Raw genomic sequence first — 23501 nt, forward strand, 5'->3', positions numbered from 1 at the left:
TGTTCTATACCATTGTTTGTAAACAATGTAGGCCTAATTGCAATCAAGCACTGTTTAACTTTTAAAAAAGGATGAAACTATCATTTGGATCTCAGGATGGTCGATGCTTGCATCCATAGCTCTGTCTATGAAATTGAGAGTGGCTGCATTTCTACAGCCCCATCCCTCAGCTGTTTTCCAAAACAAGATTTCTGAGGCATTTACGTAGTGCTCATAAAGATGCTAAGAATGCCCTGTTAAGAATTTGTGAACACACACACACACACCTCTTATTTTTCCGAAACCACTGTCGTTTCTGTGACTATCATTAAATGTGAAGACTTATTTATATCAAATCAGTTCTCTAGGTTTAATTATTACATTAAACTAATCATGTAAACATTGATTAATTAGGAAGTCGGGGCACCACGGAAAACGGTGAGATTACAAAGTTATAATTTTTTAATATCTGATCAATTAGTGTTCTATGAATGAATTATTATTTTTACCTCAATTCGCGTTACTGAACGTCGCAAACCCTTGGATATCTGCACAAACCCTAGCCAAAATCATGAATCAGCGATATACAAATTGGCTTAATTATTTATTTACTAACTAAGTAAATAATCACACAGAATTACAGAACAAACAAACAGTAGATATTGGTTACTAACAATGATAGAAAAGTCCCTAGTGGGCTAAGCCAATATGACGGCTTGATAAACAAAGGAAAGGGGTGGGGAAAGACAAAATGGGTTCACTACACACAGTCTATAATTATATTCATTGAATGCTAATCCTTTGCACATGAACGGCCGCTCATTCGAGAATAAATTGCAATGTACATATTTACGCCTGTATGTCATTGTTGTCTCTCCGTTAAACACTCGATCGTCTTGTCGAGTTCATCAGAGTCTCTAGTTAACTTTCTCAGAAGTCACAATGTCTTTTGTGATTGTTGGTGGTTAGAATGGATACTTCAGAGTACCATTCGGAAATGTTGTCACAGAATAGATGCTTCAGCGGTTGTTGTTTTCTCACTCTAGATTTACGTAATTTCTATCTGCAGACTCCTTGCTCTTAGTGATCAATAGTCTCAGAGTTGAACCATTTCCAGCCGTGTAGCCAAAACTACAGCTGTATGGTCTCCGTGGCTTATAGAATTGTAGCCATTCCAACGTGGGGACGATGTCCCAGCTTTTTCTGAGTTCTTAACCAATCGAGAAACCCGGTTTACCATGGGTCTCTTTGGCATGAAATGTACATTTGGTCACGGGGGATCTTATACTCTGGAGTAGAAAAGGGAGGTTCCATGACGCCGATTTAATGTCTATGCTCATGTGGGCGTGGCCATTGATTTGGTTAACTTTATATGAAAACCCCTACTCTCATTTAGAAGGTTAACATCACATTACATCTTTTCACAAATAGTTTCATTTTTAATCACATACGTTTCACAATATTTAGATGTAAACCTGACAGCTGGGAAATGTACACTTTAAGTGATACAGTTATGTGTGTTTCCTGTCCTCCATGAGATCACCAAATGAAACACACTTGTCATAACTGTCCCTTAAGTGTCCACGGACCATTCCCACATTCTCAAAAATATAAATATTGTTTAGTTCTCCCATTTTGAGGATATAGGAGTTTTGAACAAAATAAGGTCTTTGTTGTCGCTCTCCCTAAATACTGCATGGCAGTTTCTACCAGGTATTTATGACCTGTCATAAAGTCATAAAACTGTGGCGAGAGAGGGGGAGGGGGCTATGATCCTCCCCCCAGGTTACGTCATGACACCACAATAAATGAAAGTAAACAGGATATGCAGATGAGGCACAGGCACAGCCTCGTAACAAGGAACGACTGTCCCCCTGGTGCCTCTAACTTGACATCAAACTGAGGGGCATGGGGTTAGAAACAGGCCTCATTCCATTCCAAATTATGCCCACTCCCCTCTGCTCTCGTTCACTTGTCATCACAACCTTGATACAGCTAGGTGGGTGTTATGCAATAGCATCACCTAGTTTCCACCATATTGCTTTGGTTTCACCTATACTGTCTGGTCAGTTCTGTGAAGGGGGAAAGCAAAAGGAAGGCAGCCGCCAGTGCATGCAACTGCCGACTGACTGATCTACAAATCACCTTACATCAGAACTAACAACTCATTATTATTTGTAGATCAGTCAGTCACAATTTACCCATGATACATCACGGTTTTGATGCTCTCGAACACGGCCAAATTCTGCATGTGGGAGCACAACAGCTCCTGTTACTCATAGGGTATATTTAAAATCTTGACACCCGCCTCCTTTCCCTCTAGCTTTGATAACATGAGGGAGAGGTGTAGGGGCTTGACTGAGTTTGTCTCTATGGTGTTGTCACGGATTAGTATGTGTATATATGTGCCCTCTGTTCCCCATTGTCCTTGTCGGTTATTGTTAGCATGTCCGTTGGTCTTGTGAGCACCTGTGCTGTTGTATCGGCTTCCATGCTACATGTTATTGTGCACTTGTTTTACGGGTCTCGTACCGTGTATTATTGAGAGGTTTACACATTGCTCTTTTGTTTGGGTGGGGAAAATAAAAACCCTTATTACGTATTCCTGCGCTTGTCTCCTATCATTTTACAGCGTGACAGAATAACCAACCTACTAAATGGAGACAGCAGGAAAGACTGAGCTGTCGACCATCATAGAGACAGTCCAGCATCAAGAGTGACTGTCTCTCCAGAGACACCAGTCCCCACACCACTACCAGCCTCCGTCCCATCTGAGCCGGTCTGCGGAATACCCCTGTCCCTTTGAGGGCGCACCAGCGAGATGCAAGGGCTTCTTTCTGCACTGTGACCTGTACCTCACTAGCTACGCCGAGGCTGCCTCCAGGAGAGACAGGGTTGCCATCTCGGCACTGACCAGACGGGCCCTGGACTGGGGTGCTGCGGTCTGGGAAACAGGCGGACCCGAGGTCGAGTCCTACGAGCGCTTCACCCTCCTCTTCTGCTCGGTGTTTGATCAACCTGTGGAGGGCTGAGAGGACCAGGGATCAAGGACCGCCTCAGAGTTCGCTTTGGAGTTCTGGACGATCGAGGCCTCCACCGGATGAAACGAGTCAGCTCTGGTTACCGTGTTCCGCAGCGGACTGCGGGAGGAGGTACAGATGGAGAAAGCCTGCCGTGATGACAACCTGTCACTCGACCAGCTCATCAACGTGGTGATTTGTTTGGACAACTTCCTGCGGTCCTGTCGAAGACCTGCGTGAAATCCGGAACCCATTGCTACACCTGCTACGTGGCCAGAGCCGATGGAGGTGGGCTCTGCACATTTGCCCAAGGCGTAGGAGAAGGAGGAATCTGGGCCTCTGCTCTTATTGTGGAGAAAGGGGTCATTTCTCCCCGACCTGCACTCTATCCATTAACCTGCCATCTACTGGCAAACATCTAAATTGCACCTGGGCTGGAATAATACATTATGGTCTTTCTCTTGCATTTCAAAGATGATGATACAAAAAAAAAAGTTTTTGTTCTTTGTATGATCTTTTACCAGATCTATTGTGTTATATTCTCCTGTATTCCTTTGACATTTCCACAAATTGAAAACAAATTCCACAAATTGAAAAAAAGGGACAGATCTTTTTTTCAATTTTCGCCTAAAATGACATACCCAAATCTATGCCTGTAGCAAGGATATGCATATTCTTGGTACCATTTGAAAGGTAACACTGAAGTTTGTGGAAATGTGGGTACTATTTAATGGTACTTCCAGTTGAGGACTCTGTTTCTCAAACTAGACACTCTAATGTACTTGTTCTCTTGCTCAATTGTGCACCGGGGCCTCCCACTCCTCTTTGTATTCTGGTTTGAGCTGTTCTGTGAAGGGAGTAGTACACAGCGTTGTACGAGATCTTCAGTTTTTTGGAAATTTCTTGCATGGAATAGCCTTCATTTCTCAGAACAAGAATAGACTGACGAGTTTCAGAAAAAAAGTGCTTTGTTTCTGGCCATTTTGAGCCTGTAATCGAACCCACAAATGCTGATGCTCCAGATGCTCAACTAATCTAAAGAAGGACAGTTTTATTGCTTTTTCAATCAGGACAACAGTTTTCAGCTGTGCTAACATATTTGCAAAAGGGTTTTCAAATGATCAATTAGCCTTTTAAAATGATAAACTTGGATTAGCTAACACAACGTGCTATTGGAACACAGGAGTGATGGTTGCTGATAATGGGCCTGTGTACGCCTATGTAGATATTCCATAAAACATCTGCCGTTTCCAGCTACAATAGTCCTTTTCAACATTAACAATGTCTAAACCTTATTTCTGATCAATTTTATGTAGTTTTAATGGACAAAAAAAATGATTTTTTTTCAAAAACAAGGACACTTCTAAGTGACACCAAAGTTTTGAATGGTAGTGTATATAAAACTCAGGAAAAAAGAAATATCCTCTCACTGTCAGCTGCGTTTAATTTCAGCAAACTTAACATGTGTAAATATTTGTATGAACATACGATTCAACAACTGAGACATAAACTGAACAAGTTCTACAGACATGTGACTAACAGAAGTAGAATAATGTGTCCCTGAACAAAGGGGGAATCAAAAGTAACAGTCAGTATCTGGTGTGACCACCAGCTGCATTAAGTACTGCGGTGCATCTCCTCCTCATGGACTGCACCAGATTTGCCAGTTCTTGCTGTGAGATGTTACCCTACTCTTCCACCAAGGCACCTGCAAGTTCCCGGATATTTCTGGGGGGAATAGCCCTAGCCCTCACCCTCCAATCCAACAGGTCCCAGACGTGCTCAATGGGATTAAGATCCGGGCTCTTAGCTGCCATGGCAGAACACTGACATTCCTGTCTTGCAGGAAATCACGCAAAGAATGAGCAGTATGGCTGGTGGCATTGACATGCTGGAGGGCCATGTCAGGATGAGCCTGTGTAACAGTATAACTTTAGACCGTCCCCTCGCCCATACCCGGGCACGAACCAGGGACCCACTTCACACATCAACAACAGTCACCCTCAAAGCATCGTTACCCATCGCTCCACAAAAACTGCGGCCCTTGCAGAGCAAGGGCAACAACTACTTCAAGGTCTCAGAGCATGTGACGTCACCGATTGAAACGCTATTTAGCGCACACCACCGCTGACTAGCTAGCCGTTTCACATCCTTTACACCTGCAGGAAGGGTACCACATGAGGGAGGAAGATGTCTTCCCTGTAACGCACAGCTTTGAGATTGCAGGCACCAAAAGAAAAGTAATATCCAGTGAAACCCTTCTGTTTTCGTTGTGCTATGGTTTTTGGTTCGTTAACTTCACCATGTATTTTTCTAAGCTGTGCTCGCATTCTACACATGGTGCATTTCCTTATAATTTTTTTGTATGAGGGGTTAGGCGCGCTCGACATGGCCTTCCATGATGCAATCAAAGGTACTAGATCTAAGTAAGAGGACTCTTAGTCCTTACGCAATGCCAGTTTTTGCCAGAGACTGTTAAAGTTTTTGTCAATTATGTCCTCCATTTTTGTTTTTCCAATCTATAAGATGATGAGGTACTTGGTTTTGGTGGCTTTTAGTCTTGCAGCATGCCTACTTTGCATTTGCCTGTTTTTTTGTTGTGATATTGACAGCTTATTTTCCAGGATCTGTATTCTCTTATTAAAGTAACATCTGTAACATCTGAGATTAACTAACTCTGATTGTTATAGATTATAGTTTTGGAAACAGAAATTAACTAACTCTGATTGTTATAGATTATAGTTTTGGAAACAGAAAACTGTATGGAGATCAAATGTTTAATTTATGAGAAAATTAGCAGAATGTCAGCCAAAATCCATTTAGCTCAATCTTCTCCCATTGCCGGCTATTGGGTTTCCTCTCACTACCAAATATGGTAGTGAGAGGAAACGCCAACCGGATGTCTCACATTTATACATCCAGTGAAATATTTGTGTCATCTATCTGTGAATTTACCCTCAGCAGAACCATAACCAGCGAGCTAAAACAAACTGCTTCCGGGTTACCCGAATTTGCTTCCTCGCGCGGATCACCGTAGCTAGCCGGTTGTAAGGAAAGTAGCTAAATATACCCTTGTTTTTTTTATCTATGTTTATTCATCATGTCTAAAAGACACCGTTTAGATTTAGGCGATGACTACTCAAATAAAAAGAGATCTGATGGGTAAGCTTCTCGTTTCATGCATCTACTCTCTTTTGGGTAGCAAGTTGCTGCTAGCGAACGGCTAGCTTGTTTTGTTTAGCTAGCTATCAACCGGCTAATGTTTCTTCTTGCTAGGTATCATTTATTAGCTGGCTACTTTGTGGCGATGATGAACGATTAGCTACATATCCGCGAGCTTCCTATGTTTAATCAGCTTGTGACGCTCGTGTAGTCATGTTGATAAGACACGTGTTGATGTTCTGCGGCCTAGCGCTGACGTTATACAGAGTAAACTGGCTAGCCAAGTAACGTTAACTCGATTCGACGATGTCTTTACATCAAGGAAGTTGAGTGGGCGGACTGGAGCTCCGACGTTATATAAAATCGAGTTTTTATAAAAGACCATGGCACCCCAAAAATAGCCCTTAATTGGGCTCCCAAGTGGCGCAGCGGTCTAAGGCACCCAATTTCAATGCTAGAGGCGCCACTACAGACACTGGTTCGATTCCAGTCTGTATCACAACCGGCTGTGATCGGGAGTCCTATAGGGCGGCGCACAATTGTCCCAGCGGTTAAGGGTTTGGCTTGAGTAGGTCGTCATTGTAAATAAGAATTTGTTCTTAACTGACTTGCCGAGTTAAATAGAAATATGTGACACATTGTCATTAAAGCTCCAGTCAGCCCATGTCCCCGCTCAACTCCGTTTATGTACACGAGTTGGGTGGCAGGTAACCGAAAGGTTGCCAGTTTGAATCCCCGAAACTGCCGTTCTGCCCTTGAGCAAGGCAATTAATCACTCACAACAACAGGTGCCCAATGTGGCAGCCCCCTGCACTTCTCTGATTCAGAGGGGTTGAGTTTCGGTTGGATCTTGTGGGCAACTTACAATAACAAATGTATTCCTTTAATCATGGAGTTGGGTTTTATTTGCCAATTAATTGGCCAGCCTATTTCTCAAGTTCGGGAACTAGCCTCTCAGCTGCAATATAGCCAAATAACAAACACTTGCGTTTTCTAATATTGCATCAAACTTGCATTATCACTTAATCTACATACAATAGTATTTTGGTGACCAGGAGAAACACTTAAATATTTGGATTCCATTAAATGGTAATCTGTCAAATGTCCTGCTGTAGAATGGTCAATGAATAATATAAATCCACTGATTCTTAAGTAATAATTCTTATAGACATAACCCGAAATATGACTGAATTTGTTTTTGTCATTATGCACATTTTGTAAATGTCCCACTACATTAAAGTGTACTTTATTTCAAGTAATATACAATCGTTGACTTCTGTATATTCTTCAATTTTTTTAGGAAAGACCGAGATCGCGACAGGGACCGTGACGAACGCTCTAAAGACAGGGACCGCGACAGAGATCGGGACCGGGACCGAGATAGGGATGTGAAGCCCTCTGTCCAGCCCCCCAACACCATGATGGCCGGGGGAGGCATGCTGCCTCTCAAGCAGACAGCCATGCAGCAGCAGATCAACCCATTCACAAACCTGCCCCACACGCCGCGCTACTATGAGATCCTGAAGAAGAGGCTGCAGCTGCCTGTGTGGGAGTACAAGGAGCGCTTCAACGACATCCTGGCACGCCACCAGAGCTTCGTGCTTGTCGGAGAGACGGGCTCCGGGAAAACCACACAGGTGCAGTTCTGCTTGAAGGTCCTTAAACAGGGATTGCCATTAAGGGCTAAAAGGCTTTTGCCCATTGGGCAAGACAGGAGTATTTTTGGGGGGTTGGCCGAAAGATTACGATCACTTGCCCCTGAAAATATGAAGTTCTTTTCACCTACACATGGGAGGAATCAGAAAGACTAAACTACTAGAATTCTTAGTTTTTTAACCGATAACCAAAATGCTATCTTCTGCCCATTGGGGAAACTTGCGTGACTGCTCAGATCACCTGTCCTGGGAAATAGGGAAACCCTTAATATCAACCCCAGCCTTAAATTTTTCTGTGTTTTTATTTTTGCATTTTTAGCATTGGCAAATCTTCACGCTTGAAACTGAAAACGCAGTTTGGGTTGACTTTTAGTTTGATCTCCTGTTCCCTCTGTTTGTTTTCTGATGGAATCAGATAGGTGTACAGTAAGCAATACCCCCCTCCCTCCACATGCCATTGAAGGCCAAGTGATTACATCACTGTGTTTACACCTACTTTGTTCCCTCAGATCTGCAAACACAGAAGAGGTAGCGTATAGGGGCGATTTGTAATTTGGCATTCCAGTCAATTCTCCCCCTCCCCTCCAAACCGATGCACCTTGGAATATGTTTGTTTCAGCAGACAGAACCATCCATAACATGCCCTCCCTTTCCCCTCCTCAGATCCCCCAGTGGTGTGTGGACATGGTGAAGGGCTTGGGTGGCCCCAAGAAGGCAGTGGCCTGTACCCAGCCCAGGAGGGTGGCAGCCATGAGCGTGGCCCAGAGGGTGGCTGACGAGATGGACGTCATGCTGGGCCAAGAGGTGGGATACTCCATACGATTTGAGGACTGCAGCTCCGCCAAGACCATACTGAAGTAAGCAACTGCTCAGTAGAGGCTACATCAGGGTTATTCAATTCCAGGCCTAAACACTTCCGGTTTTCATTCTCGCCTACTACCAGGATTATCATTATTAGGGCACACCTGTAGCAAAGCGCTGCAAGACGTTATTCAACAGAATTAGAAAATGAGCATTTGTTATAGGAGAACTTCAGATGGTACCAATTGCCGTTTCACTCAGTTCAAGAGTTTTCTCCTGTTTTGTGCCTACTGGACACAACATAGGTAAAACAAAAACGCAGCATTTTGGCTCTTCAGAACTGTAATTGAATACCCCCACAATACACGATCCAAGCATTTGGGTTATAGCCAGTTAATTAAATTCAACACACACAGCTTCAGTCAAATTTCTTTGGACATGCTTTAATAAGAATTAAGTTATTTTAGACTACTGTGGTCAAAAAGTATTTGGTATAGTGTTACAGCTGCAGACTAAAAGGGAGCAAAGGTTGTTTGTTTATGTATTCATTTTGAGGAGGCGTAAGATCAATGAACACACATTTTGGAGTTCAAGCCGTCACTAGGTCAGCATCTGCTATGTTTCAAACCATGTGTATCCTTTCCCCTTTTAAGGTATATGACAGACGGTATGTTGCTTCGGGAAGCCATGAACGACCCCCTGCTGGAGCGGTATGGCGTGATCATCCTGGATGAGGCCCACGAGAGAACTCTGGCCACAGATATCCTAATGGGAGTCCTGAAGGAGGTGGTCCGACAGAGGTCAGACCTCAAGGTACAGCCTCTGAGTCCCGGGGGGGGTTGATCTCAAGTCTTTCATCGATTCCTCATGTCCTTGATTTGAATCTTCTGTGTTTTGAGAAAACGGTGGGGAATCAAGGAAAGACAAATGAGAAAGAGGGCATATACCAAGGTTGATATCTTTATCATTTGCATTTAGTCAATTCTGGAGATTAATTTGATTCATTAGTTTAATCTAAATTTGCTTGTGTTTGGATGCAGTTAAAATGGTATGAACATAAAATATCACATATGAATTCTAAATGTTGCTTTACCGTTAACTATTTCCAAGTCCAAAAATAACCCCTGGTGTAGCCCAGTCCCCATGAATGTACAAAAGGCCTTATAGAGCCACTGAATATGAGGATTGGCACATGTGTTTTTCTGTTGCTCATTAGAAAAAATGAGATTTCTGTCTTGATGTTTCCTGACAGATTCTGCGTTTGGTTAATGTTTGTCGCCCATGAGACACTGTAGACACTGAAGCCTATTTAATATCCGCAAAATCCCCAGAATGACTCTCAGATTACCGTAACTCAAGAAATCTGTTCATTCATTTAGTCTTTTTTTGCAGAGGATCCTTCAGTTGTGCAATTTTACATCTAAGTAAGGTGTTTGTGCTGTAATTGTCAATAAAAAAATGTACACAGTGTTTTATGTAAACAACATCAGAGCTGTTGGGTATGTCTGTCTCACTGTCTACTATTGGATCAAGAGCAATCACCACAGCTATTCACCCCATGTTAGTGGGCAAATGGACATTGTCAAATCAAAACCCAACCTTCGTTTACCCATTGATGCACGGATTATCCAAACTGTTTTAGACAACACTAGAATAACTGTTTCTGACTCATATCGATGTCACAGGCTGTTTTCAAAGGGGTTTATTTGCTTTTTAAAGGCATTCGCTCTTTAAGGGTTATGTTTTTGGATTGCTTTTCACTTACCTTAGTTAGTCCCAATGTCATTTAGCCTAGTTATTTGCTCGTCCATCTTAGATCCCTATTCAAATGTAGATGTGTCCCTCTTTGGGTCCCATAGTCATGATTTCGCTACTGTACCCAAAGTGGCATTGCAACAATTCTTAACCACAAAGCATTAACAGGAATATGTTTTTTGCCAGGTGATTGTGATGAGCGCTACGTTAGATGCCGGGAAGTTCCAAGTGTACTTTGACAGCTGTCCACTGCTGACTATTCCCGGACGCACACACCCTGTGGAGATCTTCTACACCCCTGAGCCGGAGCGGGACTACCTGGAAGCCGCCATCCGCACGGTCGTTCAGATCCACATGTGTGAGGAAGAGGAGGGGGACTGTCTGCTGTTCCTCACTGGACAAGAGGTATACTTCCACTCCTTCTCAAATGCAATCCAGATAGTTTGAGTTGGTTCACTGGACACTAGTCAAGGGCTATACCTCTACCCCTTCTCATATGCAGTCAAGACGGTTCAGTTCAGTGTTGAAGCGTGATGCTGACAACACTAAGGTTGTCACCTGAATATAAGTTGAATGGTTGGGGGAGGTTTAACTTTCAGGGTACCTGTCTGCTGCTCAACATGAATATTGTCTGACTCTGAACTATCAGGAAATTGACGAGGCCTGTAAACGGATCAAACGGGAGATCGACGACTTGGGACCTGAAGTCGGAGACATCAAAGTCATTCCACTATATTCCACACTGCCTCCCCAGCAGCAACAAAGAATCTTTGAGGCCGCACCCCCCAGGAAGCCCAGCGGTGCGATAGGAAGAAAGGTACTGACCAGCAGAACATGCCCGGACTATAAAAACAGGGTTGTGTTCAGTAGGAAGAAAAAGTTTTGAAACTGAGTGAAATGGGAAGGTACTTCCTGAACACAGATGTTAGTTTTTTATTTCAAAATGTTTTGGTATGGGGTGCCCTACTGAATACAACCCAGATTTCATACATTGGTGCTCATTTATCACCAAAGATTTCCAATGGCTCATGATGTAAGTTTGTATAGAAAGTCTTTCAGTTGTCTGCTAGTGCTAACCCCAATGCATGTTCCCTAGGTTGTGGTTTCCACAAACATTGCTGAGACATCCCTTACCATTGACGGAGTGGTGTTTGTGATTGATCCCGGTTTTGCCAAGCAAAAGGTAGGCTGCTACTCCTCTCCCTCTATAATTGTTTTACCTTACCTCGTCATTTCAAACCCAGAGGGAATACCTGGCACCAGTACTACAAACTTGTACTTTTTTCAATAAGTGACACTTGAACTTTCTGTAGTCCACAATCTAAGCACAATGCAGATAGAACAATTATAGTAGTAACCAGGTTTCCATCCAACAATTTCATGCAGATTAATTACCTGACGCTTTAAACAACTCATGACAGACCTCCGAGAAACAGAATGTTATCATTAAAGTTTCCCAATGTCAACAAAACAAAATACACAAGACAAATCAAATCAAATCAAATTTATTTATATAGCCCTTCGTACATCAGCTGATATCTCAAAGTGCTGTACAGAAACCCAGCCTAAAACCCCAAACAGCAAGCAATGCAGGTGTAGAAGCACGGTGGCTAGGAAAAACTCCCTAGAAAGGCCAAAACCTAGGAAGAAACCTAGAGAGGAACCAGGCTATGTGGGGTGGCCAGTCCTCTTCTGGCTGTGCCGGGTGGAGATTATAACAGAACATGGCCAAGATGTTAAAATGTTCATAAATGACCAGCATGGTCGAATAATAATAAGGCAGAACAGTTGAAACTGGAGCAGCAGCACAGTCAGGTGGAAGTTGAAACTGGAGCAGCAGCATGGCCAGGTGGACTGGGGACAGCAAGGAGTCATCATGTCAGGTAGTCCTGGGGCATGGTCCTAGGGCTCAGGTCAGTTGAAACTGGAACAGCAGCATGGCCAGGTGGACTGGGGACAGCAAGGAGTCATCATGTCAGGTAGTCCTGGGGCATGGTCCTAGGGCTCAGGTCCTCCGAGAGAGAGAAAGAAAGAGAGAAGGAGAGAATTAGAGAACGCACACTTAGATTCACACAGGACACCGAATAGGACAGGAGAAGTACTCCAGATATAACAAACTGATCCCAGCCCCCGACACATAAACTACTGCAGCATAAATACTGGAAGCTGAGACAGGAGGGGTCAGGAGACACTGTGGCCCCATCCGAGGACACCCCGGACAGGGCCAAACAGGAAGGATATAACCCCACCCACTTTGCCAAAGCACAGCCCCCACACCACTAGAGGGATATCTTCAACCACCAACTTACCACCCTGAGACAAGGCTGAGTATAGCCCACAAAGATCTCCGCCACGGCACAAGCCAAGGGGGGCGCCAACCCAGACAGGATGACCACAACAGTGAATCAACCCACTCAGGTGACGCACCCCCTCCAGGGACGGCACGAGAGAGCCCCAGCAAGCCAGTGACTCAGCCCCTGTAATAGGGTTAGAGGCAGAGAATCCCAGTGGAAAGAGGGGAACCGGCCAGGCAGAGACAGCAAGGGCGGTTCGTTGCTCCAGAGCCTTTCCGTTCACCTTCCCACGCCTGGGCCAGACTACACTCAATCATGTGACCCACTGAAGAGATGAGTCTTCAGTAAAGACTTAAAGGTTGAGACCGAGTTTGCGTCTCTGACATGGGTAGGCAGACCGTTCCATAAAAATGGAGCTCTATAGGAGAAAGCCCTGCCTCCAGCTGTTTGCTTAGAAATTCTAGGGACAATTAGGAGGCCTGCGTCTTGTGACCGTAGCGTACGTCTAGGTATGTACGGCAGGACCAAATCAGAGAGATAGGTAGGAGCAAGCCCATGTAATGCTTTGTAGGTTAGCAGTAAAACCTTGAAATCAGCCCTTGCTTTGACAGGAAGCCAGTGTAGAGAGGCTAGCACTGGAGTAATATGATCAAATTTTTTGGTTCTAGTCAGGATTCTAGCAGCCGTATTTAGTACCAACTGAAGTTTATTTAGTGCTTTATCCGGGTAGCCGGAAAATAGAGCATTGCAGTAGTCTAACCTAGAAGTGACAAAAGCATGGATTAATTTTTCTGCATCATTTTTGGACAAAGTTTCTGATTTTTGCAATGTTACGTAGATGGAAAAAAGCTGTCCTCGAAATGGTCTTGATATGTTCTTCAAAAGAGAGATCAGGGTCCAGAGTAACGCCGAGGTCCTTCACAGTTTTATTTGAGACGACTGTACAACCATTAAGATTAATTGTCAGATTCAACAGAAGATCTCTTTGTTTCTTGGGACCTAGAACAAGCATCTCTGTTTTGTCCGAGTTTAATAGTAGAAAGTTTGCAGCCATCCACTTCCTTATGTCTGAAACACATGCTTCTAGCGAGGGCAATTTTGGGGCTTCACCATGTTTCATTGAAATGTACAGCTGTGTGTCATCCGCATAGCAGTGAAAGTTTACATTATGTTTTCGAATAACATCCCCAAGAGGTAAAATATATAGTGAAAACAATAGTGGTCCTAAAACGGAACCTTGAGGAACACCGAAATTTACAGTTGATTTGTCAGAGGACAAACCATTCACAGAGACAAACTGATATCTTTCCGACAGATAAGATCTAAACCAGGCCAGAACATGTCCGTGTAGACCAATTTGGGTTTCCAATCTCTCCAAAAGAGAGCCCGAACCACAAGATGGGATCTTTTTTTTGTCTGAAATAGTTTTCACAACAATTGCAGTGGAAATACTTTTATGTGCAAATATTGATTTAAAAAGTGTATGTGGACACCCCATTCAGCCACACCCGTGTTTAAAATCGAGCACACAGCAATGCACTCTCCATAGACAAACCTTGGCAGTAGAATGGCCCGTACTGAAGCGCTCACTGACTTTCAACGTGGCACCGTCATAGGATGCCACCTTTCCAACAACTCAGTTTGTAAAATTTCTGCCCTGATAGAGCTGCCCTGGTCAACTGTAAGTGCTGTTATTATGAAGTGGAAAAGTCTAGGAACGACAACGGGACTGCCGAGTGCTAATATCGTTTCAATCGGTGACGTCACTCGCTCTGAGACCTTGAAGTAGTTGTTTCCCTTGCTCTGCAAGGGCTGCGGCTTTTGTGGAGCGATGGGTAAAGGAGACGGGACGGAACCAATACTGTTACACTCTGTTGCAAAACTTACGATCGTGTTCCAAACTGCCTCTGGAAGCAACTTCAGCATGAGAACGGTTTGTCGAGAACTGTTTGTCAGGAGCTTCATTAAGTGGGTTACCGTGGCCGAGCAGCCGCTCACAAGCCTAAGATCACCATGCACAATGCCAAGCGTCGGCTGGAGGGGTGTAAAGCTCGCCGCCATTGGACTCTGTAGCAGTGGAAATGTGTTCTCTGGAATCGCGCTTCACGATCTGGCAGTCCGGTGGACAAATCTGGGTTTGTCGACGGCCAGAACGCTACCTGCCCGACTGCATAGTGCTAACTGTAAAGTTTGGTGGATGAGGAATAATGGTCTAGGGCTACTTTAATGGTTCGGGCTAGGCCGCTTAGTTCCAGTGAAGGGAAATATAAACACTACAATATACATTGACATTCTAGACAATTCCGTTCTTTCATCTTTGTGGAAACGGTTTGGGGAAGGCCCTTTCCTGTTTCAGCATGACAATGCCCCCGTGCACAAAGCGAGGTCCATACAGAAATGGTATGTCGATCGGTGTGGAAGAACTTGACTGGCCTGCACAGAGCCCTGACCTCAACTCCATCGAACACCTTTTGGATGAATTGGATCGCATTATGAAGTTATGATTAACGTATGCAAATTTCCACTAAATATCAAGGGTATGCTATCATTTGAATAATGCTGGTGACATGAGGACCGGTTTGCTTGGCTGCCAATTATCAAATAAAAATTCTGGCTTTAGCATATAACCTACCTGTCCAATTTCAGCAAACTGTTTGTAGAGCATGGCCCAAACCATATTGGGCAAGTTTTCTGTATTATCCAGTCCCTCCAGGATTCTGTGATTGGTTGATTTTTGCATTGAATTTCGCAATTGGCGCATATTATGCGAGAGCTCGCAATTTGGACCAATCCCCGCACTTTTAGCGCATAAAATGGTCCAAAGTAAAGGGGGTTCGTAATTTAGACCAATTAATGCACTGTTACTGTGGAAAATGGTCCAATCCAACCACAAGCCAACTGGCCTGTCAGCGTTTTCACGTGCGAAGTTGATGGCAGGTTGCTGGCAGGCAAGGCAGGCAGTACAATGAACATAGATCAATCTCTTTTGCCAACAAAAACAGCTAAAGACCATGCGAAACAATTTCCAAATGTTTTACATGAAAGTGGGGGGAAATTGTTTTGCACTCCATGCAACGTTGTTCTGGAACACGAGAAAGTCGAAAATCAACAGTCACTTCAAATCAGCAAAGCATTTGAGAATGTTAGAACAGTTCTCACAGCAGCGGCAGATCACCATGACTGAAGTGGTAGCAGGGAAGACTGGCAAACGCCAGTGACGGTATGATAACTTTGATCCGAGCACTGGGTTCTGTGTTTCCTAAAGAAGAGAAAGACCGTGACAACGAGGCATATTCAAACTTTGACAGTTGTTACCAGAGACAGAGGTACACTAGGATGCGCAAGTACGATATGGTTCTCCCAGATCCAGAGTTAGCTTTCAAGTTGCTAGATATTGCCTGTATGGGTGGTAGGGAGAAACCAATGGCTTTACTGCTCCTACAGTGCTTTTGCGTCAGTGAAGTCAGCACTAAAGTCTGTCGGGCCAATAACAGATGGAATGTAAGTGAGTGACGCGGCGTATTACACCGAGCAGCAGAAAAAAGGCGCCAACATGTCACGTTCTCAAGACGACCAGAAGAGGGCGCCATAGCCCGGCACAAATCCACTGGACAAATATGGAAGGAGATCAAAATGTGCTATTTGTCAAAGCACTTACCATTGGATTAAAGACTGTCCTCCATAAGAATGAACAAGTTTAAACATAAGAGGAAAATGTAAACACAGATGGAGCAGTGTAACATTACACTGTTTTCAAATGAATCTGCTTCTGAGGTCTTTATAGGTTGAATTCTTATGATCTGCTGTGATTTGATACTGCATGTACACGCACCGTTTGTGGCGCAAAATGGCTTGAATCGCTATGTCAGTGGACTAAATATGAAATAAGTACAAAATATGATTGACACACCAAGCAACGGAGCTTTCAAATTTGGAGGTGGGAAGAGTCCATTCTACCAAGAGTCAAGATACCAGCAAAAATTGGTCAGACCCCAGTGTCACATTGAAACTGAGGTGGTCTCCGCAGATATCCCCTTTATTATTAAGCAAAGCTTCCCTCAAGAAGGCAAGGGCTGTACTAGACATAAAAAATGACAAGGCAGTGATGTTTAAACAACCAGTGACCCTTGAACTTACTAACTCAGGCCACTATTGTGTAAACATTTTAGACAAAGACATCACACAGAGTCCATGTAAACATGAGATTCTGAAGGACATTGAGAACATGACCACAGAGGAAAACACAAAGTATTGTTAAACCTTCACAAATAGTTTGGACATGCTACAGTTGACAGACTTCAAAAATGATTCGGCAGTTCTGGGAATAATGTTGATGAAAGTATTTCCATTCAATGGTAGATAGTTAACAGTTGTGAGACATGCTGCCCAGACCAGCTGTTGGTTTGTCAATGGCTTCCAAGTACAATGAAACAGTGACTGTAGATCTACTTGAGCTAGGACCAAGTGTGTGGTACCTTCACATAATCGACCACTTCACACGCGTCAGTGCTGGAAGCATTGTGAATACAAAGAAACCCAGTGAAATCGTCAAGCACTTCATTCATTCCAGGATAAGTGTGCATGTCCCGCCCCAGAAATTGTACAGACAATGGAGGAGAATTCAATAATAATGAAATGGCAGAGAAATTCAACATGGAAGTAAAGACAACTGCTGCGTACAGTCCCTGGAGAAATGGACTTCTGGAGAGACCTAATCAGACACTCACAGAGAGTATGCTGAATGTGAAGCAAGACAATGGATGTGACTGGAAAACAGCCCTAGATTGGGCTTTTGATGGCAAGAAACTCAATGCACAATATTAATGGCTTACAGCCCATGACAACTAGTGTTGGGGCAAAACCCTAATCTTCCCTCTGTACAGGTTGACAAGCCACCAGCACTAGAAGGGACCAGTTTGAGTGCAAGGGTGGGACAGCACCACATGCAGCGAGAAAAGCAGTCACAGAAGCAGAGTTCAGAGAATTGCTGTTGCTGAGAATCAGCCTCCTACTGAAAATGACAAAAAGGACACATTAACAGACCCAAACCTACCAGATGTCACATTCAAGGATGTGAACACTGAAACTGACACAGGAAATGGAGCAGAGACCTTCAACCATGACACGGGTAATAATGTTGTGTTCAAATGAGGAAAACATTCAACAGCCACGTGTTACGACAACATGGTTGTTCCAATCTTAAACTGGGGAAACTGTTAAATACATGGACAGAGAAAGTGGTATTCCACACACAGCAACAGTCATTAGACGAGCAGGGAAAGCCAACAGAAAACACCAGAACTGGTACAAATGGGAGTACTCTGAACCTGCTGCACTTTCTGGTACAACAGGGTCAGCTGACCTGGCACTTGTAGATAATCTCAGAATTGAACCAATAGAAAATTTAGAAAACCAGAATGACTTTCAATTATGATGTACTTGAAACAAAGGATGTGTCATTTGACAGCTAAACTAGATAAGCTCAGTAATTGGAGCCGTGTTTGAGGAAGTCAAAGACATTGGCCAAAAATATGTCTCAACAAGGTGGGTGTGTACCCTTAAAGAATCCTTAGATGGAATAGTGCCTAAAGCACGTCTAGTGGCTAGAGGTTTTGAGGAGCTGGCTGCTAAAGAACTCCCAAAAGCCTCACGACATGCGCCTCAGTCACTCAGATTGCTGCTGACAGTGATCTGCCAGAAAAAATGGAAACTTCATTCCATAGACATCAAATCTGCATTTTTGCAGGGAAACAGCTGTCAAGGGACATTCACATCTGACCTCCGCCTGAAGCTAAGAGCGAACTGTGATTCCACACCTCAAAGCTGTTTTCCCGGTCTGCCACAAAGGAACAGCTTGCTGACTGTCTAACTAAAAAGGGAGCATCCGGTCTTGTGCTCCTAAAGGCACTCAGTAATGGAAAGTGTCAGCTTGCATAATAAAAATAAAAACTTTGTCAAACAATCCATTTGTAATGGGGAACTTAAATACTACTTATGACATTTTTTATTTTGTTTTATTTTTTAAAAGAAAAGGTGGGAGATTTAAAACATGAGCTTAACGGTGTCCCTATATTTCTGTTATTAGTATGCCTGCGCAGTAGTCTCACTAGAGATGGACCTGGCTTCAGTGTGATTGCGACTATGCACTGTGGTCATACGGTGAAGTAAACGTTGTTAAACTGGAACCTAGTTGTCATTTTGAGTTAACATTAACCAACGTGGAATCCACATCCACCAATTTGAATAAAATAAGACTTGAGTGAGAATGTTGTCTACTCTGTAACCCACAGGTGTACAACCCTCGTATCAGGGTGGAGTCTCTCCTGGTCACGGCGATCAGCAAAGCCTCGGCGCAGCAGAGGGCGGGCCGCGCTGGCAGGACACGGCCAGGGAAGACTTTCCGTCTATACACTGAGAAAGCCTACAAGACCGAGATGCAGGTGAACTGTCCTGGATTGTAGAAATGTTGGGGCAAAGTACATGGTTCAATGGACTATTGAATAAATTGTTATCTTATGGGTAATGTTGAGGACAATGGATTTATTAAGGAAATGTTTATAGTCTAACGTATCTCATGTGGTGCTGGGCATTTTACAGAAGCCTGTTTTGGCCAATACACTCAGCTCTTGTTAAACACATGTTACACAACGGATGATATGATACCAGTAGAATTATTATAATTATTTTTAATTTTACCTTTATTTAACCAGGCAAATCAGTTAAGAACACATTCTTATTTTCAATGACGGCCTGGGAACAGTGGGGCAGAAGGACAAAACGACAGATTTGTACCTTGTCAGCTCAGGGGTTTGAACTCACAACCTTCCGGTTACTAGTCCAATGCTCTAATCACTAGGCTACCCTGCCGCCTTCATGTTCTACAGATCTGACTGTTTTCCATTCCACTACAGGACAACACGTATCCCGAGATTCTCCGGTCCAACTTGGGTTCTGTCGTGTTGCAGTTGAAGAAGCTGGGTATCGATGACCTGGTGCACTTTGACTTCATGGACCCACCAGGTGGGGAGCCAAGTGTTGGCTGGAATACCTGCCTGTTGGAAGTGCTACTTTAGTTTGAAACTGTTTCAATTGAAACTGACTGGCAGCCTTCTTTCTTTATTTACCTCTTGACCAACCAGGTTATCATAAAATATCATTTGCTGATTGATTGTTTAACAGCCAGAAAAGTAAAAGTGACATGCGGTACTGATCACTTGCTCCTCTTGCTTCCTCCCTTGTGCTCTCAAGCCCCGGAGACCCTTATGCGGGCGCTGGAGCTGCTCAACTACTTGGCGGCGCTCAACGACGACGGCGACCTGACAGAGCTGGGCTCCATGATGGCAGAGTTCCCGTTGGACCCCCAGCTGGCCAAGATGGTGATCGCCAGCTGCGAGTTCAACTGCTCCAACGAGATCCTCTCCATCACCGCCATGCTGTCAGGTAATGGCCCAGGGCTGGGATGGCTGGCATCCAAAGTCGCCCAGTGCCCTCCCTTGGCACCAGTTGACACCCTCTTAACACTGTGGGTTCCAATTTAATGCAAGATGGAGATCTCTAGATTTATCGTCTCCTCAGTGCTTTGTTAATGATATTTGTTCATTCCTAATGGTAGACGAGTTAATTCTTTTTTTTATTTTTTATTAAACATGTGGCCCCCAGTTAAGGGGGCTTGCAGGTCTAGTTAGCAAAGGTGCTAGAAAGTATTCGATTTATATGGAGGGATCAAGTTAACGAGTCACAATATTTGGTAAGTATTTCTCAAATCAAAATTTGAGATGACAAAAAGCCAATGGTGGGAAACTTCTGCCTTAGTGGGCCCCAGGGAAAAATACACTTTTTTGGGGGTCTACACAAAGGATTTGGATGGCTTACTGGTTAGATCCTTGATTGATAATGACCATTAGCAATTTAATGGTTGATGGAAAAGTAAACTGAAAACCAATTGTATTCTGTATCAAGTTGAAAAGTTGACCAGGTTTCTTCCAACTGCTTGACATCTGGGAGTGTTTATCCTTAGTGCAATTGTGCAGGACAGGCACCTCAATGTTGTGTTCTCAGATGGGTCTAAAACATTGCCTCTTTGCATTTGTTTAGTGGTTTGTCTATGGCTGCTTTAATGGTGCCTCTGATGTATTATTGGCCCAAATGCACCGGCAGTACATGATGCAATGTTATTTTTTTATCGTCAAGATGTTGTCATGCTCTTACTCGTCAAAATAATTTTTCATCAAGGCCTGGTTTTTATTTTTGTTTTAAGTGAGGTTTCACATTTTACAGGATTATTTGTTGTCTGCATGTGGGTGGTTGATTAGGCTATATTTAAGCTTTCTTGGCCAATGTTGGTTTTGGTTTTACTACTGGGGGGAAACTATTTGCGTTCAATATGGCAAGATAGATTTCTGTTTTTATCATATAGAATGTTCAGTGTTTGGACTTTTCACAGTATTTCAAATTGGCATTCCCCTCATGCTTTACTCATACACATTTGTGATTTGGTTGTGGTCAATTCAATATCAATTTAGGAGATTCATACAAATCCCAGTTCAATACAAAGGCCATACATTTTTTTGATTCTTGTAACGTTTCGTGACATTCCTGTTGAATTTGGTCTGTGAATGTGAAATGACGACCTTGAATGTCAAATACACATTTTAAACATGTATGAGCAATGATCCGGTGGTGTTACAAAAACTCCCAATTTGGACATTGATGTTCCTCTTCCACACAAATCTGTATGTTGGTAGTGACATCATAAGGACCTCTATTTCCCTTTTATAATGTCAAGGCAGTTTTATGTAGCCATTGACTTGAATGTAAAATGGACTTGGATTCTCTTGAATGTTATTTATACAGTACACTGTTTTCAAGTTCAATGCTCTTTTAACGCTCTGCAGGTGTGTGAAACCTCTTTTGTTTTGCAGATATGGTTAGATGTTGACCCCCTTGACAAGCTAGTAGCCAGTCATCATGCAGTCGGAAGAGCCCCCCCCATAAACACACCACTTGGTCCTGCCCCCTATGCTCTCTGTGAAGTTTCTAGCTACAATAGGCCTTGTTCCTCTGTTCTGTGAATGCTTGACTTATCCCTATGGGCGTCTGTGTTGGGGCCCATACCAACCTTGTCTAGTCCCGCAGTGTTTCGTCCGCCCCACCGAGGCTAAGAAGGCGGCGGACGAGTCCAAGATGCGGTTCGCCCACATTGACGGAGACCACCTGACGCTCCTCAACGTCTACCACGCCTTCAAACAAAGTAAGCATGGGTGCCACAAACATTTTATTTTGATAGGGTAAAAAAATCAAGGGGACAGATTAGACTCCAAAATCAAGGTTTGTCATATGTTTCAGACCTCAAAAGTGAGTCCACATCCTATGCCATGGGTTGTGTGGACCAACCCTAATGAATAAAAGTCTAAAGATAAGCACCACAAATCTGGAAATAACATGGCGCAAATATGGGTAATCGGATATGGCCATGGACTTCTCAACAGAAGGCTCACTTTTGAAGTGTGATTTTTAAGTGCAATGTCCCTTTAAGTCACTTTGTGAAACATGAGGCCTTTACTTGCCGTTGCCTGTAACTTTGGTTGATCGGTGTTGTCGTTTCTCAGACCACGAGTCTACACAGTGGTGCTACGACAACTTTGTGAACTACCGTTCGCTGATGTCGGCCGACAACGTGCGCTCGCAGCTGTCCCGGATCATGGACCGCTTCAACCTGCCCCGGCGCAGCACCGAATTCACCAGCAGAGACTACTACATCAACATCCGCCGAGCGCTCGTCACAGGCTTTTTCATGCAGGTCAGTCTGTGCAGGGCAGTTTCCATTTCAATTAACTCTCTGAATTGAAATGGAATTGAGCCTAACCCTGATATTCATCGTTAAGTGAACAAATGCGATTTATCTCACATTGTGTGCGTGTTTTCTGAAATGATATAATATTTTCTTGTTTGCTTAGGTGGCTCATTTGGAGCGCACGGGCCATTACCTCACAGTCAAGGACAACCAGGTGGTCCAGCTACACCCGTCTACCGTCCTGGACCACAAGCCAGAGTGGGTGCTCTACAATGAGTTTGTCCTCACCACCAAGAACTACATTCGCACCTGCTCGGATATCAAACCGGAATGGTACGTTTGTTGTCTTGAAGTCTTAACTCAAATGTCCATACAAATAAACGATTAGCGAATAACAAGGATTTTTGATAAGCGTCAACGTTTCAATACTCATGTCTTATGACTTGTTAACAATTAAACACAGGCTTTTAATGAATGCTTTTATTGGATATTTTGATTGTATTATGCGACTTTGATTTAATTGATCTCGTCTCCCCAGGCTGGTGAAGGTTGCTCCTCAGTACTACGAAATGGGCAACTTCCCCCAGTGTGAAGCCAAGAGGCAGTTGGAGCGAATTGTTGCCAAACTCCAGACAAAGGAGTATTCCCAGTACTGATTAACAGTGACTGGAGAGAGGAAGACATCCTTTGAAAGAGCTTGGCACAATTCATACTTTAAAGTTTGTATCCTATCTTCTATCTTAATGTTTCTCTCGATTCAAGATATGATTTTTATAACTTTTTGTTGTTTTTCTGTCCATTCAATAGCAATGTGTATAACTGTAAGCATTTATGAAATTGATATCAATGGTGAAATATTAGACTATTCTGATTAGAGATTTTCAAAAGGAATACAGTTAACATGTTAAGCATGAGCATTCATGTGGATATTGTTGATGTTCCTCTAGGAAATTGTGAACCCTGAGAAAAAAAGTTTACTTGCCTAGGTTGTCCTTGTTTCTTCAATAAAGGAGCTTCGACTTGAATAAAATAATGAATAATA

The 23501-nt window shown here is 43.5% G+C and overlaps 1 protein-coding gene across 1 annotated transcript; it reads left to right on the plus strand.

The window, feature by feature from the left end:
• Positions 1-5973: 5973 nt before the first annotated feature.
• LOC112261437 (pre-mRNA-splicing factor ATP-dependent RNA helicase DHX15) lies at positions 5974-23501 on the plus strand. Its single transcript, XM_024436757.2, has 14 exons — positions 5974-6161; positions 7462-7798; positions 8480-8673; positions 9271-9430; positions 10559-10777; positions 11022-11189; positions 11469-11555; positions 18957-19106; positions 19578-19686; positions 19915-20106; positions 21794-21916; positions 22275-22465; positions 22623-22792; positions 22998-23501. The coding sequence occupies exons 1-14, from the start codon at positions 6100-6102 to the stop codon at positions 23113-23115; spliced, it is 2280 nt and encodes a 759-aa protein (XP_024292525.1). The 5' UTR covers positions 5974-6099; the 3' UTR covers positions 23116-23501.

The sequence above is a fragment of the Oncorhynchus tshawytscha genome, linkage group LG11 (assembly GCF_018296145.1).
Source record: "Oncorhynchus tshawytscha isolate Ot180627B linkage group LG11, Otsh_v2.0, whole genome shotgun sequence".
NCBI lineage: Eukaryota > Metazoa > Chordata > Actinopteri > Salmoniformes > Salmonidae > Oncorhynchus > Oncorhynchus tshawytscha.

Bases quoted from the DNA above. Each gene is read 5' to 3' on its own strand.
- LOC112261437 (XM_024436757.2), top strand. From the start codon at position 6,100: ATGTCTAAAAGACACCGTTTAGATTTAGGCGATGACTACTCAAATAAA. The intron at 19,107-19,577 runs GTGAACTGTCCT...ATTCCACTACAG, and splicing joins CCTACAAGACCGAGATGCAG to GACAACACGTATCCCGAGAT. The intron at 19,687-19,914 runs GTGGGGAGCCAA...TGTGCTCTCAAG, and splicing joins TGACTTCATGGACCCACCAG to CCCCGGAGACCCTTATGCGG.